Genomic DNA, 19,752 nt, shown 5'->3' on the forward strand with positions numbered 1-19,752 from the left:
GCTATATACACCTAACAATAAAAGATAAACATAAACATACATACTTTAATTAAAATAGGAGCACTGACTTGACAATATAATAGACTTAAAACAGTTACTGTAGCTTCATGATATTTTACCCAAAGCTATAATTTGCAATAAATCAGTCAATGTGAGATAATAATGGACTGTATTTGTAATGTCACCTATGTCTCCTTCCCCCACCATAATAGTCTCAACTGCAGTTTCAGAGATCCTTTTGGGCCCTTAATACAAGTACAATATTAAGCATGCATGCACAGTAGCATTCTCTACAGGTGGTTCAAATATTTTTGGATTAAAAGCATGAATCATTTATACAAATGATTGAAAAGTGGATGCACAAAGCATAGACATTTCAATTAAAATAAATAATTTCTAGTGCTTACTTTAGAAGACAAAATGCATTGGAGAAGAGTAGTTTTCAGTACGTTGTGGGATATTGCTTATATTAAGATAGATGCTTTTTGTCAGGGATGGGAAGAGGAATTGCTTATTGGAAGTTACAGTAAGCTCAAACAGAACAACTTTGTCACTTGCCTTCTTAGGTCAAAGAAAATGAATGTTATATTTCCCATAACAATTGCCAATTCCCAAGTACCTTGGAGCCTTTTCTACCTGTTCCCAGGAGAAGGCCGCCAGACTGGAGAGATTCCTGTATTGTAGGCAGAACATAATAAAGCAGTTAGCTCAAACTCTGTACCTGTGGGTCTGGTTGTTCGCGCCTGATAAATACTTTCTCATGGAACATCACTACTAGTTATGCATCATCCTTAAGCTGTTTTAAAGTTTCCCATTTTTTACACTGACAGATATAATTTGGATAAAATCCAAAATCTGATGCTTTGTATTGTGCAGTAGTGATAACTTTCCTGTTTGCTTCCCAGTGGTGGGTTCCTTCTTTTAGGCAGCTGAAGTGAATAATCAGCTGGGGAATAGATCCTGTTCAGTTAACTCTAATAGAGAAATAGTTGCAACTGCTAAGAGTTTTTATTAAAGAAACTTTCAAAGTGATTTTTAAAGTTAAAATTAATTGGATTGACAACTTTTTTGCTCTAACAAGGCTCTTGGGCCCTTCAGAGTTGAGGGGTGAATGGCTTAGATAAGAACTGGATTCACTGAAGTTTAGTTGTTTGTAGAGTCTCGAATGTTAATGAAAGATGAATGAGCATTGAAGAAGAGTATAATTTTAGAGATATTTTCAATTGAGTTATAGAACTTTACACATATTAATTTGTTACACTTTGTAACTGAGAAAACTCGGGACAACATTCTAAAGGTAGAGCCTTTCCAAAGAAAAAATAAAATTTGTATTTGTTAATTTTTTTTCTTTAAGAAGAAATTAATTAATTTTATATTGAAGGACATATAAAATGAACACGCAGTCCAGATTTCTCTTGTGTTGAAAAAGTCATTTTAATTTTGTGTATATTTTGCGATTGGATTACTGTCATTCATTCTGCATGGGGCTGACCTTAAGCTAATATGTAAAAAATTATAGCTGCCATTCATTGGTTGGTCAACAGTGGTATTACAGAATAATTAGTACTGTGGAGGGTTGTAGTGATTGCTGGATCACTTCTGAGTCCAAGGGGCTAATTTATACTTCAGATCCTTACCATCTTCGAGGGCTACCTGTTAATACTGTATCATATGCTAAACATTTTAATAAGAATATAGTCGGTTCTCAGAGTGGCCAACCATCTGGCCAAGTTAGCCCAGTAGGGACTTGGTTTACATTAGTTTTACCACAGCTAGCCTAAACCATTCTGAATAACCTATGAGAAGATAGCAAAAAGCAGAGCTTTCCATATTTCTTTGCTGTTACTTAGATTTTTAGATCAAATTTGGTGTCTCTAGTTTACACATCCTATGCCATAATGTTGTTTTCTTTACTTTTGCTTAGGTTTAACATGTTAGTAAACCCACTCACTTATATGTAAGACCTGGTTTCTGAGTTATAACATTAGATTACATTAGATTAACTTGCAAATTATGATTTATTTGCTGTGCAAGGCCAACTAGAAAGTGAGTATCTGGATGTATTTATTGTGCTAATGACTTGCTGGTATGCACTTTATGGAATAAATTGTATTTTGCTCCGTTTATTCAGCAAAACGCAATTTATTCCATAAACAGAAGTTAGCTGAAAACCAAACAAATTATATTATGGTTTAATATAACCAAGTCAGCCCATAGCAAGGGCATTCATGGGGAGACTCAGCAAAATCAGATGGGAATTATGACTGCTATATTGATGCCTGGCCCTTTTGTATCTGTATCGAGGTCACATGCACATAAAAGAGATAGGGCTTTGATTGTGTACCATCTTCACTCTTCTGATTATCCATCCTTATGTGCACAGTGATAGCTCCTAATGTTTCAAAATTTCTCTTTACAAAAATATTTTTAGCATGCATTTCAGTTTGCTGTAGAAACAAAATTATGAAAGTCAAAAATTTTCAGTTCCTGCTGTGCCATGGCCAGGTCTGCTCAGTTCTCTGAAACGTTAGGTTTTGGTGCATATACCATATGTTTCGGAGTATAAGATGCACCCTTTTCCCTCAAAAAAGAGGCTGAAAATCTGGGTGCGTCTTATACACTGACCTCCTGAAACCCCGCCCCTTCACCAAAATGGCCGTGCATTGCCTTTAGGAGGCTTATAGAGTGCTTCTGGGGGCTGGGGAGGGCAGAAATGAGTGAAAAACCAGTTGGGTTTTTTTGCTCAATTTTGGCCAGCCCCCAGGAGAACTCTCTAAGCTTTCTAAAGGCAATGCATGCCTTTTTTTGACAAAAAAACGGGCCCATTTTCACCAAAAATGGGTTGGTTTTTTTGCTAGTTTTGGGGAGGGCACCCCCAGGAGCACTCTACAAGCCTCCTAAAGGCTATTCATGCCCTTTTGGGGGAGGGGTCATGCCCTTTTTGGGAGTCCTGCAGAGTGCAAAAACTTTTTTTTTAATTTGCGTCTTCCAAACCTTGGTGCGTCTTATACTCCAAAAAATACGGTATCTATATATTTGGATTCTGCAGGATGAATGCCTCTTTATTGACAGTTATAAACCATAATGACCACACTGGTCCTGTTAGGATCATAGATAGAGGTTTTTCAATTTCCTATTCTAGGGGAATCTCAAAGACACCTAGCCCCTTCCATGCCTAAGGAGGGACTAGAACCTGGGGGGACCTGGCGCCTGCTTCAGCACTTTAACCATTATTTCGATGTTGTTCAGTCACTAAGTCTTGTTCGACTCTTCTCCGTAGCCCCTCCTACTGTGCTGTAGTTTGCCCAAATTAATATCCATTGCATTAATGACACTATCTAACTGTGTCATCCTCTACCACCACATTCTCCTTTTTATCTTCAATTTTTCCCAACATCAGGATCTTTTCCAATGTGTCCTCTCTTCTCATTAGGTGGCCGTAGTATTAGAGCTTCAGCTTCAGTGTCTATCCTTCAAAGGAACTGTCAGGATTGATTTCCTTTAGGATTGATTGTCCTGGTAGTCCCAAGGGACACCACATCTCGAAAGTACCAGTTCTTAGGTGCTTGTCCTTCCTTATGGCACAACTCTCACATCCATACATTACTACTTGGAAAACCATAGCTTTGACACTACAGAACTTTGAAAGCAATGTGATGTCTCTGCTTTTTAATATGCTGTCTAGGTTTATTAACAAATTTTAATTTCATGGTTGTGGTCACCATCTGTAGTAAGCTTGGAGCCCAAAAGATAAAATCTGTCAATGCTTCCATTTCTTCTCCTTCTATTTGCCAAGACCAGATGCCTTGATCCTAGTTTCTTTAATGTCAAGTTTCAACCCAACTTTTGTATTCTTATCTTTTACCCTCATGAAGAGATATCATCTGCATGTCTGAGGTTGTTGATATTTCTCCCAGCAATCTTAATTCTCGGGAGCTAGCATTCAGCTAGCATTTCACATTATGTACTCTGTATATAACCTAAATAAGCAGGGTGACAATATATACAGACTTGTCATATTCCTTTCCTATTTTGAACCAATCATTTGTTCCATGTCCAGTTTTACTAACTGTTGCTTCTTGACCTGCATACTGGTTTCTCAGGAGATAGGCAAGATGGATTCAGAAATTTGCTTGAGGTCTATATCAAGATAATGCTGTCAATGGCATAAGAAAGAGTGAGAATATAGGAGAGTTTTTAGAAATTTATTTGGACCAGAGATTAGAACACAATTCCATTAAAGCAGAGATTTGTTTGTTATGATACTGGAAGCAAAAGATAAGCCTAAAATAGACAGGATGCAACCCCTGTATAGGGTGATATACAAAACACACTATACATTAAATCAATATGGAAAATAATTTTATGGGATTATAACTTGTATATTAACAAGTATATACAAATAATTGGATAGTAATAATTTTTCTTTGGGGAAATATATATGGGGAGGATGTAATTTATTTGCCTATTCCAGCACCATCTCCATATTTTCTCTTTCAGGTGGAATTAACTTTATGTAGAATAATTGTGTAATTCTGCAACTTCTGATTTCTTAACTATATTCTTCTTTAGGCTTGCCATGTGTGAAATGTGATGTAGGAAAATAATGTACCGTATTTTTCGGAGTACCAGACATACCTTTTTCCCTCAAAAAAGAGGCTGAAACTCTGGGTGCGTCTTATACACTGAATGCAGCATTTTTTTGCCTCCAGAAGCCCCGCCCCTTCACCAAAATGGCCGTGCATACCCTCATGGAGGCTTTCAGAGAGCTCCTGGGAGCTGGGGAGGGCAGAAATAAACAAAAAATGGGCCAGTTTTTTGCCCCACCCCAGCAGCACTCTATAAGCCTCCATAAGGCTATGCATGCATTTTTTTGACAGAAAAATTGGCTTTTTTGCTCGTTTTTTGCCCCCCCCCCCCCTAGGAACACTCTGCAAGTCCCCCCCCCCCCAAGGCTATTCATGCCTTTTAAAAAAACCGAGGCAGTTTTCATGAAAAACACCTTTTTTGGGAGGTTTGCAGAGTGCGAAAACTTTTCTTTTTCCCTTTCGGAAAGCTCTTTAACTGATTGATGAGAATTAGATTGACCAAGTGCTGTGTCAGCAGAAACAAAGTCTTAGGTGCTGCAGATTGTCAGCAATTTCCTTCTCCAGTACATGGATAAATACATCTGGAAACATCTACCTACCTACCTACTCTCTCTCTCTCCATACCTACCTACTGTGTTTCTCTCTCTCCCCCTCTATCTACCTACCAACCTACCTACTCTCTCTCTCTCTCTCTCTCTCTCTCTCTCTCTCTCTCTCTCTCCCTCCCTCCCTCCCTCCCTCCCTCCCTCCCTCCCTTTATCTACCTACCTACCTAACTACTCACACTCTCTCCCTCCCTCCCTACTGTATTTCTCTCTCTTTCGTTCCCTCTCTATCCCTCTACCTACCTACTTTTTTAAAAAAAATGCCTCTTCAAAACCTTGGTGAGTCTTATATTTTGGTGCATCTTATATTCTGAAAAATACGGTACTTTCTCCAGCCACTGAAAAAAAAGATCCAGAAAATAAGTACGATATGTTAAACTACTACATTTTGTTTCGAAACAGCTGTGCGTTAGGAGACATCTTTGCATGAAGAGAGACTTGTTCTATGGCCTCAGAGCTGGGTTCAGGAGAGGATGGCAACTGCACAGAGCTGGCAACGCCTCTCTATCTGCGGTATTTGGAGAAAGCTCTGCGGTTGGATCACTTTTTACGACAGACTTCTGCCATCTTCAATAGGACTGCATCCAGGTATCAAAACCATTTTGATGTGGACTTAAAAAACTACTCATTTCATATTCCAACTATCTTAATTCCTAATTAGTTTCCGTCATGAAGGTGAATGAGCTCCAAAAGGATGGGGACCTACAGATAACTCAAATGTCAGCTTCAGATTTTCATATTCAGAAAGGAGCAGAGTGTATGCCCAAATATCCACATGCATATCCTTGTGCTGCTGTTAATGTTTTTAACAGAATGGGAGATGTGACCAGAACTTATGTGTTTATTTTTCATTTAAGTTCTGAAAGCATAGGGTATTTAAAAATACACATACTAAGTTTGCCAAAGTCACTGTTGTTTTCTAATGCGAACTGGAAAATTTGAAATCACGGAAGAAGAAGAAGAAAGATTTCTAGAAAAATGGAAGAAAATTGAAAGTATACCAAACTATACAGTACTGAATGTGGAAAAATGTACTTTATATAACAGTATTTTTAAATTGTATTATGTTGTATATTTATAAAATTATACTTGATTTTATCTTATTCAGACATCTAATACATTATATCCATTTAAGGTTAGAGCAATGGTCCCTAACATTTTGTGGTACGTGTTTTGGCAGTGGTGGTGGGGGGGATAGTTTTGTGCACCAAATGGAGCTTCATGCATTTGCCCACCATATGCAAGGCCAGGTTACCATTGGGCCGCAGACTGGTTCTAGTCTGTGGACCGGGGGTTGGGGACCCTTGGGTTAGAGTGCCAGGCAACAATTGGTTAATCCTGTCTGAGTATGGAAACTAAACAGAATTGGGCATAATTAGTACCTGGAGACCACAGAGAATATCAGGGTTTTAGGCTACACTAAAGTTGAAAAAGCATTCAAGAAGGTGGCAGTGGCAAACTGCTTTTATTGCCAAAAATACCTTAAGTATATCGATGTATCCACAGGATTTGAAGTCAACTTTACTTCCTTCTGGTGTTAGAGATGAGAAAAATGAAAGTTGCTCTGGAGCAGTGGTTCCCAAAGTGGGCAGTACCACCCCCTGGGGGCGGTGGGATGACTTAGGGGGGCGCTAAGAGGCAAGGGGGCAGCAGGCGGCAGAGAAGGAGCCTACAGCTTCAGCTGGTCAGCCTTCCATAAATGCCCCTTCTTTGTTGATCTACTCGATACTACCACTGCAGCTTCTTGTTGCTGCTGCTGTCCCCCACCGCGATTTAAGCAACAGCAGAATCGATCTAAACTACCAGCGGACTCAACCACTACCCAGCAAAAGAGAGAGAAAAAACATAGAGCGTGTGCAACTGAGCAGAGGAGGGTGGGGAGTCACTAAATCGGAAGACACCGCACCGCTCCCACACGGCGGCTAGGCACATGCTGCTCAGGGCTTTCCCCCCGCCTTTCGAGACCGAGTGCCACAGCTCGGAACAGGCGTGCTCCCTGAGCCCGCCGCAGACATGGGCCACTCCCGTCCTCCCCCCCGTCCCGTCGAATGGTTGTTTCTGGCCTCTTGCATACCGCACATTCCTCAGGGTAGCCAGTCAGTCGGCACGCACTCCATCGATCTGCGCATTGTGCGCCAAGGGCAGCAGTACCGCGTTCCGCAGGCAGGGAGCCCGCTTTTCTTCAGGTGCGCGAAGGGGGATCCCGGGACCGGGAATCCCCATATGTTCGTGTGGCAATTAAAATTCTCCCGCAACATAAAAAAGGGGGTGGTGGGTGGTGTTCCTTGGGTGGGAAGAGGGCAGCGGGGCAATGGCCAAATGAAATTTCGACATGGCCGACGACAAAGCAAGTTTTGCATGAACTCCAGGGGTAAACTGGTAGGAAACGGGCCGCTGTTTTTAAATGTCTTTGAAGACAAACCATCACCCAAAACTACTGTAAACTAGAGCCAGGAGTTAATGCCACCGAAAAGGCTCCTCTGATACCGTAATAGGAGAGGAGAGGAAAACAGTTCTGATGCTTTTAGAGCAGGGAATACTGGCTGGGGAATTCTGGGAGTTGAAGTCCAGGCATCTTCAAGTTGCCAAGGTTGGGAAACGTTGCACTCTGCTAAGTGACTTAAAACCAGACATTGGGAAACTGGTATCACTTCATCAAGCCCATCCATCACGTTAAGAATTTACTGAACAGTGAAGTAGTTACTAAATTTTACTGAGTTTACTAAGTTACTAGTTACTAAGGTTCTTGATAAATGACTATCAGACTTTGAAAACCTGGTATCACTGGATCATGTTCAACAATTTTGTTGAATTAACATTAACTAAAAAGGTTTTTAAATTGGATTTTGAATAAATGTGCAATTGTTACAGTTTTGAATTTTACTGTTACTATCTTCCTTCTGTTGTGCAAACAGACCAGTCACATGACACCCCTCCAGCCATGCCCACCAAGCCACGCCCATAGAACCGGTAGTAAAAAAATTTGAATTCCACTACTAGGTGGGGGGCACTGAGGATCAGTTTGTAGCACCAAGGGGGCGGTGGACTAAAAAAGTTTGGGAACCACTGCTGTGGAGCATAACTATTTTTTGCAACATTACTTTTCTTTTATTACGATAAATGTATATCTCTTATCTTTCTTGTAGTGATGAAAGTGAGGATGGATTGGATGATAATCCTTTGCTTCCTCAGCCTGGGAGTCCCTTGATGCAAGTGAAGGAAGAGCCTGCAACCTCATTGCTTGGAGAACCTTCTGGAGCAGGAAGTTCAGCAATGTTAAACACACATTCACTCAATGGAGTGTTACAATCTGGTAAGAGTGTTTTAAAAATAATTTTACTTTGCCTTTGATGATAATTATATGAGCTAGTCTTTCAGATGACTTGGAACCAGGAACAATTGGGTTTGATTAATAATTCATCAAAATGCAGTGTTCTTATAGGCTAGCAGACATAATCAGAAGATTCATTTTATTGTACTTGAGATTACAAAATGATTCAGTGGTAATTCAATTTGGAGTAAATGCTTTCCCTATTGAAATTATCCTTAAGTTGAACTGTTTGCACAATATAAGTATTTTGATATGTTCTTTAAACAGAGCCAAAAACAGAAAAAGGGAGTCTATATAACTTTTCCAAATTGAAGAAAAGCAGAAAATGGCTAAAGGTGAGTTTTTTTTGTTACTGAAATCCAGATCTCTTCTTAGTGATCCTTCTGTTATATTATTCTGATCTATCTGATAAACTTATAATCTATAAAAATTCCAACATTTTCTGAAAAAATCAAAAATGTCATTCCTCCTAACATTTTTTTTAGTTTTCTAGAATTGATGCTTGCGGTAAAAGTTACAGATTTTTAATCCTCTGTTAATTCTTCCCATGTTCTCATGGTTTGAAATGCACAGCATCAAGTTTTGATATCTTAGCTTTCCTTAGAACTCCCCACCTCTGCGTTTTCTGTTGTCCGGTTCCTGGTTTTAATCTTCTATCTAATTGTATTCAGCCATGCTAAACCTGAGGTGAAAAATCCCCATCTTTTCCTTCCCCTTTTGCTGATTTAATGGGTTTACCAAGCAGCAGTGAGATGCTCTGAGGCAGTGTTATTCTTTTGGCTTTCTTGTTCCACATGCAGTAATTAACAACGTAACTTGCTCCCTTTTATTTTCTCTTCCTTTCTCACTCCAGTTCAGCTGCTCCATCCAGCACTACTCAAAGGAAGCATAGCTATTAGCTGATTCTCTACAGTGTATTTGTAGCTTAAGGAAATGAGGGCTGGGAGGCTTTGAGAATGGGGAACATCCACCATGATTATAAATTGACCTCAAATTATGACCACAGTTGGGACTAGAATTTCTGTTGCTAAGCAAACCAATTATTAAGTGAATCATACCCAGTTTTACAATCTTTTTTGCCATGATTTTTAAATGAATCAGTGCAGTTGCTAAATGAATCATGCATCTATTGAGCTAATCCAGCTTCCCCTATTGACCTTGCTTTTGGGAAGCTGGCTGGGAAAGTCGCAAATGGTGATCACATGAACCCAGAACGCTACAATCATTGCAAATACTTGCCGGTTGCCAAACACCTGAATTTTGATCATGTGACTATGGGCATGCTTATAAGTGTTAGGGTTGGCCATAAGTTACTCTAAAAAGTGGCTTATGGTCGTTAAACAAATGGTTATAAGCTGAGGACTACATATGTAGGGTAGATCTGTACGCCAATACAAACTTGTAGAAAACAGTCCCAAAACATGTTACCCCAAAACATTGGGCTTCTCTTCTTCCATCGTGGCCAGAAAGAAGACTATGTTTTTGTAATGTGTCATTGGACCAGATGTGTGGATTATCACTAAATTTAATTTCAACAAGTGAACTTCACAGTCCACTTTGCCTGAGCATATAGAACAGATCACTGTTGAAACATTGCAAGGAAATTTCCCATTCGCTACTGATAACATTAGAAATGTGATGTCCCTAAAACTAAATTGGAGGTCACCTGGTCATGATTTTGAGAAAATGATTACATGAAAGTAGTAAAAGACGAAATCAGAAATGTTATGGGTGCACCAATCACTGAAACAGACTCAAAAGATTCCCTGATGGTTAATATTGCGGTGGAGGAAGAAACAGTAGGAAATGCTAAACAGTGAATCTGTTCTATGTGTGTTAGGTTTCCTCCCTCCCCCCCTTTTCAGAAGCTTTAATCCCATTGGCCTGTTTCAGAAATTCTTATTTCCTGTTCTGGTCATTTTGTTCACTGTTGTTGAATTGAAATTATCTCGTTGGCAGAACATTCTTCTGAGTGATGACTCCAGTGACAGTGAATCAGAAATTGATGAAGATGGGGAAGGAGAAGAATTCACTCTTTCAAGAGAAGAACTTCACAATATGCTGCGATTGCACAAGTACAAAAAACTGCATCAAAATAAATACAGCAAAGATAAAGAGGTAAAAAGGCCAGAAAGAAATCCATTAATTGCAAACTATAGTGGAGAGTAGATCAAATTGGCTGTTCTGCTTATGTAGATATATTCTTATATCACACACTTTCTCTAAGATGCTCAAGTTGGCATAAATGGGGTTATCCCACATTTTAATCTCCTTAGCAATCTTATGTAGTAGGTTGTGTTGACAAGGTGACTGGACCAATATTATACAGTAACTGGTTTCCTTTGTTACAAAAACCACTCTTTTTCCACTAGAAAGAGGCATTGGTATTACTTCTTTTCTATTTTTTCCCCTCAGATTTTGTATTATACCATACCATTTTATAACTAAGCATGTCATGTTAATATACTCAGTAATTACCAAACATAAAAACAATCTAAATTCGAAGTAACTTGAACTTTCTACTCAGCTATATTTCTTACTTAATTAGGCCTTAATTTTAAAAAAGTAATTATGTTTATGTCTGCTTCAGTTACAGCAGTATCAGTATTATAGTGCAGGTTTGCTGTCTACATATGATCCTTATTATGAGCAACAGCGTCATCTCATAGGGCCGAAGAAAAAGAAGTTGAAAGAGGAAAAAAAATTAAAAGGTGCATATTTATGTTAACTCTCTTTTCTGAGCATTGATTTGTATCAAGTATTTACCATCAGGCTGTGAAATTTTACTAGCTGTATATTCCTGTCTTCCTACTTCCATACCGTCTATAGATCCTACTAATACCCGGGGTTCAATGCTATTATCAATACCTTATTGAAACACTGTATCTAAAGTGAAAAAGAACTTTCTAATGCTAGAGATTAAGTTCGACCTACTAAACCACACTGAAGCTGGTGAAAGATCCTCAGACCTAGTCTGGGCAAATGTATTACGCAGAACATAATGAAGAATTCAGAGTGCTGTGGTGCAGTTTGCTCATTTGTCTGCCATTATAATTGTACACATTAGAAATCCAGTTATTGAAAAGATAAATAAAATGCTTTCACTATACACAGAACATGAGGCAAGAAATAAAACATGCTTAAGTAAGTGTTCAAGAATAAGGGTCTAAAATTACATGTTGATCTATTACCACAAGACTCCTTATTCTGGTTTAGCATCTCATGAGATTTTGGAATATGTAATCCTAGCATAAAGTGAGGGAAGCCTGTATTAACCAACCTGAAAGTTACTGCTATACAGTGACTTAGTGCACTTTACAAATAAAGCATAAGAGTGATCTTTCTGGAACAGCTTTTTCCAATCTGATATGCTTTCTCTGAAACTCTTTTATATTATCTCTTTTGTCATATTGTAGATTTTATCCGCATCTATTAGAACTCAGTTTTATTCCTTTTTCTTTATTAACTATCTTCTCAAATATTTGAATAGCATTTTACTTAAAAGAGAAACTATAAATGACGGTGTTTTGACATTTTGATATTTCTTATACTCATCCTTTTTGAATTATTTAGACTTCCCCCCCCCCTGCAGATTTATAGAGAATTGAGAAATTAGTTGCTACTTCGAATTGGTTCCATAATTAGATGCGAGTTAATGCTATGAATTTAAATGATTATGGAAGCAAACTGATCATATTGTGTGTCTTCTTCCAGCAAAATTGAAAAAGGTGAAAAAAAAGAAAAGAAGGGATGAAGACGTTTCATCTGAGGAGTCACCACGACGTCATCACCACCAGATAAAAGTTTTTGCCAAGTTTTCTCACGATACCCCTCCACCAGGGTCTAAGAAAAAGCATTTATCCATTGAACAATTAAATGCACGCCGGAGGAAAGTATGGCTAAGCATTGCTAAAAAGGAACTGCCCAAGGTAGGCTCTGCAAACTAAAATATACTACTAGAGGGAATACAGAAATCATATGAGGTAAAATTACATTGTGGCAAATTATATAAAAAAATTTTTTTTTCCTGAATCAATGATTCTGTATACATAGGATGAAGTCCAGTAAACTGGTAGAAGGAAAAAGAGAGGTGGGCCCGCGTGCAAGTGGCAGGCAGGGCAATGCGCACAGCACAATTTGCACAACGGGGGGCCAGCATGCACGCACACAACTGCCCTCTTGCCCTCCACTCACGCAAATTGAGTTGCACATGTGCGTGCTCTAACCAGCCGTTCGTGTGGCCCAATTCTGAACAGGCCGCGGCCCAATAATGGGTTGGGCATCCCTGATTTATGTAACAAATTCAAATGAATATCATTGCACCTTTGAAGCAAAACTATCATTATATTTGATATTTCTAGTTGGTACTTTTAGTTCTATGAAAAAATTCATTGTTATAGTATGATATAATATTGTATTCTTTTCCTCCTTTTTAGGCATACAAGCAAAAAGTCTCTGCCCGAAATTTATTCTTGAGTAATAGCAGAAAGGTATATTATGCAACATTTTGTACAGTACTGGGACTGAAATACATTGCTTTTTTAAAAAAAATGTTGTTGTAATGTTAAGAGAATTACTATCTTGTCCTTCAGCTACAGTAAATTATCTATTTTTTAGTACTACTGGTAATGGTTCAGTGATCTATACCTCCAAGCAGAAGGAAAACATATTGCATTGATAGGGTCTAATATCAAGTTAGTTTGAATTGGATTGTGGTCTTAAAAATATAATTAAAACATTTTTAATCATCAGAATTTTAAAGATTAAAAATATTTTTATCAACTTAAAAATGAAAAATAATTACCAACAAAGGCACTAGGAAAACTTTCTGGTAAGAACATTTCACAGCTATGTATTATAATAGCTTGCCTCAGATGTCAGGGAATCCAGAAATGGACTTCAGTGATTACCTTAGTATACAGAAAGTATGTAGAGGCAAAGAGAAATCGCTCCTGGAATCACAGTTCTAGGAACTGTGATCTTTGAAGATCAAGAAAAGCATTTTGAATTGGGCTAGGAAGGAGAACAGCAGAGTGTGAAGTTGGCTAAACAAGTGAGGGCTACCTGTAATTATTTGAAAATTGAACAGAATGGGACCTGTTCCTTTGGAGCCTCAACAGTGAAAGATAAATTATACTTTCTTGTCTGGATGGAATTTGGGTTTTTTGGCATACATCATGTTCATTATGTTACCCAGGCATGAATTCATTAGGAATCTGTATTTGCTGTGATTGTTGTTTTCAAATAGGAATAATATATTTGTGCAACTATATCTGTACTCATGGTTTTTCCCAATTTAACTTCCATAATCTATTTAATTCCAAGAAGAAGAAAGTATCATTTCCATCAGAAGGATAAACTTCTTTTTAATCTTGTTGATTTTAAATGAAAGTATTTAATATATAAGACCAAGGTATTATTAAAGCAGCCTTTGTAAATTTCAGCTCTGATACTAGGAAATACTCAAAAACATTGTTTCTAGTGCAAGACTAGAGAATATAAACTTCTCTTCCAGGTTTTTCTCTCTTTGCCTAATTGTAATTTTCCCTCTTTTCTGTTTTAGCTGGCTCACCAGTGTATGAGAGAAGTGCGTCGAGCAGCTATTCAAGCCCAAAAGAATTGCAAGGAAACTCTACCAAGGGCACGTCGGCTTACAAAAGAGATGCTTCTGTATTGGAAAAAATATGAAAAAGTGGAAAAAGAGCACCGCAAAAGAGCAGAGAAAGAAGCATTGGAACAGCGCAAATTGGATGAGGAGATGAGAGAAGTAAGAACAGTTCATTTAGGGAATGAATATTAACACAGCAGACATTGCAGCAAATAATCAGACAGCGACTGGGACAACTTTTCTGACTAACAGATTTCATTAAAAGGCATAAGCTCTTTTGAACTGCAGCTCACTTTATCAGATTCAACTAGTGTGCATGCCTTTGATGAAGTGAGCTGCAGCTCACAAGGCATCTTATTTTTTGCCACCATTGACTAACATGGCTCTTGTCAGTGCAATATAAAGTATCCATTGTTCTTTTTTTTCTGGAGATTATAATTAATTTTTATTTAATTCTGAATTTTGAAATCAATTTTCTAGAGGAAGGAAAGGAAAACTTTTGGGCTGGTAGGCACCTTTAGAATGCTGAGGGCTGGTCATGAATGCTGTCACAAAATGGTTATTGTATGGCTTTGTTTTTTATGGATTGGCCATTTATCATGAACAAATGACAAATTTGCTTTTTTATTAGCTTGAGAACTCTCAAACTTTCCCACTTTTTTTTCCTGGACAGATGTACCCATCTACTATTTTTATTCTCTAAAGTGATCCATGTAAGAACCAGAAACATTTCTGTAAATAAAGATGATGCTGGAAGCTAAGGATTTAGTTTCCAGTTTCCCATTTATTAGTTTCTTTTTTAATTAAATGAATCTAAAAATACATTGTCAGTGAATAAATACATATACCTGGGAATGTGCAAGCAAACATATACTGCTTGTGAACATCATGTTGACTAGTCCAATTCTAGACTACAAAGTTCTAGTTAATATTATCCATGTCATAAGTTTAATATTGATCCAAATTATTTTTTTAAGTTTACTTAACAAATTTATATGCAGTTTTAGCATGCATTTTCATAATTTTCCAAGCTGAACCTACATTTAAAACACTAGGATTCTTCTTTAATTGAAAAACAGGATTTCCCTTTCCCCTCTCTGAGAACGCAAAATTGGTTGTTTGTACCTATTAAAATTGTTGTAATTTTTGAATGTGCTCTCTTCACATTTCATCTTTTGATTTTTGTAAAGTTAGATTGATCTATTTTGTAATACTTGTTTTAATAAGATTTTTTTAAATTATCAAGAACATGTAGGTTGGATCTTTCAGCTAATTAGATATTTTGAGAGATATATTTTTCTCAATACATCAGTAGCCATCCATCATTCAAGAAATCGTTGTTTTAGGTCCTCAGTTGTGAAACTGTCCTATGTGAATCTTTACGTGTGAAATTATTCATTTTATTTACTTATAAATGACTTTAGGCTAAAAGACAGCAGAGAAAACTTAACTTCCTAATAACCCAAACGGAGTTGTATGCCCACTTCATGAGTCGCAAACGAGATACAGGACATGATGAAATTCAGGAAGAAATTCTGAGGAAACTTGAAGATAGTTCTATCCAGAGACAGATTGATATTGGTGGAGGAGTTGTTGTCAACATTACTCAAGAAGATTATGGTAAGTATGATACTAAATTCTACTGAGATTTAGGGAAATCCTAACATTGCTACATTGCATGCTCATCCTGAACTGTGAATTAGGGCTGATTGTTTAATGGGGGGCATTGCTTGCAAATGAATTGCCTCTCTGAAACCCTTAATTAAAGACACAAATAGCAAGACAAAGAGAGGCACTTTTCTCGGTAAGTGAAGCATGTTATCAAACAATCTGTTTAGCTATTTCAAACTTAATTTTCAGAAATTTGTGAATAGCTTATAAGTAGAGTTTTGTAATTTAACCCTTGTTTTGTTTTTAAATTTTGCTTTATTATCAGATAGTAACTATTACAAGGTTCAGGCGTTGAAGAATGCTGAAGATGCTTTTCGAATTCATCAGGCCCAAGTAAGTGTGTACAATAAAGTATAATATAAATTGAAAAGTATTTTAAATTTTAAGATGTCTGGAATTGGAATAGCAACTTTTCATTATTTCTTGTAAATTACTATCTTTAGTCTTAAAGATATCCATAATTAGGTAATGTATTTATTAAGATTAATGAAACGGCATAGATTTTAAGTGAATGTTATCCCATGGAACTGTATGAAAAGTAGTCGTGATAAGGTATATCAAATATTTCAAGTTCAGAAATTGAATTGAGTAAAACTTAAGAATGAAGATTGCAGACTGTATTAGTTTCTGTTCTATCCTTCTCGTATGAATGAGACCATGTTAACAAACGAAAGAAGATGTATCTTATCCTACTTATTTTTATTCAGCTTATGTAACCTTGGGATTTGGACTAGTTAATATTGTGTAAGATTATCCCTCTAACCTTTCCCCCTCCCTTTGTTTAGACTAGGTCTTTTGATGAAGATGCTAAGGAGAGCCGGGCAGCTGCACTTCGAGCTGCCAATAAATTTGGCACTGGCTTTGGAGAGAGCTACAGCCTTGCCAACCCTTCCATCCGGGCAGGAGAGGACATTCCACAGCCTACCATTTTCAATGGCAAATTAAAAGGTTACCAATTGAAAGGCATGAATTGGCTAGCCAACCTTTATGAGCAGGTATGTTTGTTTTTCTTGAAGCAAAATCTTTAAAACAAATTACTTCTTGGCATGACTCTAAAAAGAGGGCTGAACTAAGGTTACTTATATTGTGTTCCTACTCCTAAAATTAAAATGTCATATGTGGAAATGTAATACAGGTATATTTCCAGAGATACTTTCTGGTATATTTTTATGGAAAGGAGAAGATTAACAGAACTTTCCAGAACTATGATTTCATGGTCTTTGAAGACAAAAGATGTTTAATATTGAATTGATTTGCAAGTTACTAGATGTGCTTATTTTTTATGCCTTACTCAGACTGAAGTTTTCAATTTCATTCTTTCAGGGCATCAATGGTATCCTAGCAGATGAAATGGGGCTGGGTAAAACTGTGCAGAGTATTGCCTTATTAGCGCATCTGGCTGAGGTAGGTAGATTCTTTGTGTTTTAACCTTTGGCTGAGAGCAAGCACCTATTACAGTGATGGCGAACCTTTTTTGGCTCCCGTGCCAAAAGCAGGGGGAGCGCTAGGGGGGGCGTGCACCGAAGTGCCATACCTATAATGCTCTGCGTGTGCGCATGACCAGCAACACCCCCCCACCACTGCTTTAGGCACGGTTTTTTCACCCTCCCCAGGCTCCAAAGGCTTTCTAGGAGCCTGGGAGGGCGAAAAACAGACCTCCAGAGAACCTGGAAGTTCAGGAATGATGACTTCTGGTTTCAAGGAAGCTTCCGGAGGGTGAAAAATGGCCTCAAAAGAAGGCCAAAGTCAGCTGGCCAGCGTGTGTATGCGCACTGGCCAGCTGATAGGGCAACGCCTGCATGCCCTAATAAATGGCTCCACATGCCACTTGTGGCACACATGCCATAGGTTCGCCATCACAGACTATTACATGATTGAAATGAGGCCCATGTCTATGTAATGTGTCTGTGCATATATGTAACAACATTTCCTTTCTGTGTGCATTATTGAATTGAGACCTTCATTTCTTTCATTTCAAAGTCTTTTCTGGTACTCAGCATCTCTTATGCTTCCTGGGGATAATTGATCCTCCCCAGACTTTTATCTCTCCTTCAGTCTTACACAGTATTCTTTTACCTTTGTTTTGGCTGTTTTGAACTGCAAGCCCAGGTTGCCTATAAAGGGATTTGTGCCACACTTGTACTATATTAGATACCCTGAACTACATAAATACAAGTTTGCACTGAAAATAAAAAGCAAAGGTTGCTATGTATGCATATTACTGCCATACCTCAAAGTAATTATGTTCAAAAAATTATTCAGGCATTTTTTCTTCCTTTCTGTCTTATTTTATGACTAAAGAAATAAATATAAATTGTGTGTATTACTTTGCTTGCTCATCATATTTGATATTTATGTAAAGATTGTATTAAACATTTTTTAATTAACGTTTTTTTTCCTTCCAGAGAGAGAACATCTGGGGCCCCTTTTTAATTATTTCACCAGCTTCCACATTAAACAACTGGCATCAGGAGTTCGCCAGATTTGTTCCAAGATTTAAGGTGACTGCTGACATGATCATTCCATAATTTCAATTTTCCTAATTTCTTAAAATAAATTGTAGATTTATATTACTTCCTACTCTTCTAACTCTGTTTCTGCCAAGCCTGATGTAAAAGACCAGAAATCTGAATCTGGTTAACAAGGAATGACAAAAGTCTGAAAGAACTTAAGGACTCCTGTAAATAAGTACTTATATGGACTGTTTCCTATATATTGTAGGTGCTACCATATTGGGGAAATCCCAATGACAGAAAAGTGATCAGGAAATTCTGGAGTCAGGTACTATCCCTCTCATTTATCTAAAGAATAAATGTATTTGTGTCTTTCTGTAATAGATTTGGGAAAGTTTTTTAATAATAAGCTTATAATATTTCTTATAATAATACTTATCTTTAAGGTCCTAAAACCTTTCTTATTTTCCCATGCACATAAACTCTTCCCTTAATGAGAATTTCATTCTCTCTAGCTAATGATTAGGATTAGAATTTGCAAAATGTTTGGCTTTTACTATTTAAATATATTTGAGGGCTAATTGAGTGATTATCTGACCGCACATAGATTTTTTTTTTCCTTAGTGGTTTAACCTCATCTTGTGGTGTAATAAGTATAATACAGACCTCCAGTCAAGATAATTCCATGTTTCAAGGAAGTTTCTACTGCTGAAATGCTTGTAAATTGAACAGCCATGAAAAGTGTAACCTTCTACTTCACTCATATGCATATAAATCTGCCTAATCATAGGTTAGATAGCATAAGTGTCCAGTTAGAAACAAGCGGCTCACTCAGCTTGGAAACATGTAAAAATTATTGGGTATATTTGATGGGTCAATTTTATTCATGGAACTTCATTCCCTCCCCCCTCCCCTCTGATTATAGAAGACTTTGTATACTCAGGATGCTTCTTTCCACGTGGTGATCACCAGTTACCAACTTGTAGTCCAAGATGTCAAGTATTTTCAGCGGGTGAAATGGCAATATATGGTGTTGGATGAAGCACAGGCACTCAAGAGTAGCTCCAGGTATCTTATGTAGTAGAAAGAGTTTATTGATTTTACCAATGAAGAAAGGAAGCTTAGTTGCAGTAATTAATTGTAGTATTGAAATGCTGTCACTTTTTAAAATGTGTTTTTGTTTTATTTGTACCTAGGGAGAACCTATGATTTATTAATTTTTTGTACTGTAAGTGGTTAGGTTGTAAGTCAGTAGAAGCATTGACTATATTTAGGTTCCATGGGCCCTGCCAGAACTATTTCCAGTAACAAAAGAATTTACAACAACCAGGTTTCTCCCTATTTCCCATCAGACGCTCTTCTCTGAGCAAGCAGTGATGGTCAAGGAAGTAGCATGTGCAGGAGAGGGTCAATAGAGAAGAAGGCGTGCCATCAGCTGTGCAGTTTAAGACTTCCAAATCTGACTCTTTAAAAATTGTACTTTCATAGTTATATT

General features: G+C 37.6%; 1 protein-coding gene across 1 annotated transcript in view; it reads left to right on the top strand.

The window, feature by feature from the left end:
• The window catches only part of INO80 (INO80 complex ATPase subunit), a 63,993-nt gene that overhangs the window by 4,018 nt on the left and 40,223 nt on the right, over nt 1-19,752 (top strand). Inside the window, exons 2-16 of the mRNA XM_032229424.1 lie at nt 5,597-5,782; nt 8,341-8,507; nt 8,793-8,860; nt 10,485-10,643; nt 11,116-11,236; nt 12,240-12,454; nt 12,962-13,015; nt 14,089-14,292; nt 15,558-15,753; nt 16,070-16,137; nt 16,590-16,799; nt 17,128-17,208; nt 18,210-18,305; nt 18,526-18,585; nt 19,183-19,325. Coding sequence (XP_032085315.1) covers nt 5,640-5,782; nt 8,341-8,507; nt 8,793-8,860; nt 10,485-10,643; nt 11,116-11,236; nt 12,240-12,454; nt 12,962-13,015; nt 14,089-14,292; nt 15,558-15,753; nt 16,070-16,137; nt 16,590-16,799; nt 17,128-17,208; nt 18,210-18,305; nt 18,526-18,585; nt 19,183-19,325 — 1,985 coding nt within the window. The 5' untranslated portion in view covers nt 5,597-5,639. The remainder of the gene's footprint in view (nt 1-5,596; nt 5,783-8,340; nt 8,508-8,792; nt 8,861-10,484; nt 10,644-11,115; nt 11,237-12,239; nt 12,455-12,961; nt 13,016-14,088; nt 14,293-15,557; nt 15,754-16,069; nt 16,138-16,589; nt 16,800-17,127; nt 17,209-18,209; nt 18,306-18,525; nt 18,586-19,182; nt 19,326-19,752) is intronic.

The sequence above is a fragment of the Thamnophis elegans genome, chromosome 1 (assembly GCF_009769535.1).
Source record: "Thamnophis elegans isolate rThaEle1 chromosome 1, rThaEle1.pri, whole genome shotgun sequence".
NCBI lineage: Eukaryota > Metazoa > Chordata > Lepidosauria > Squamata > Colubridae > Thamnophis > Thamnophis elegans.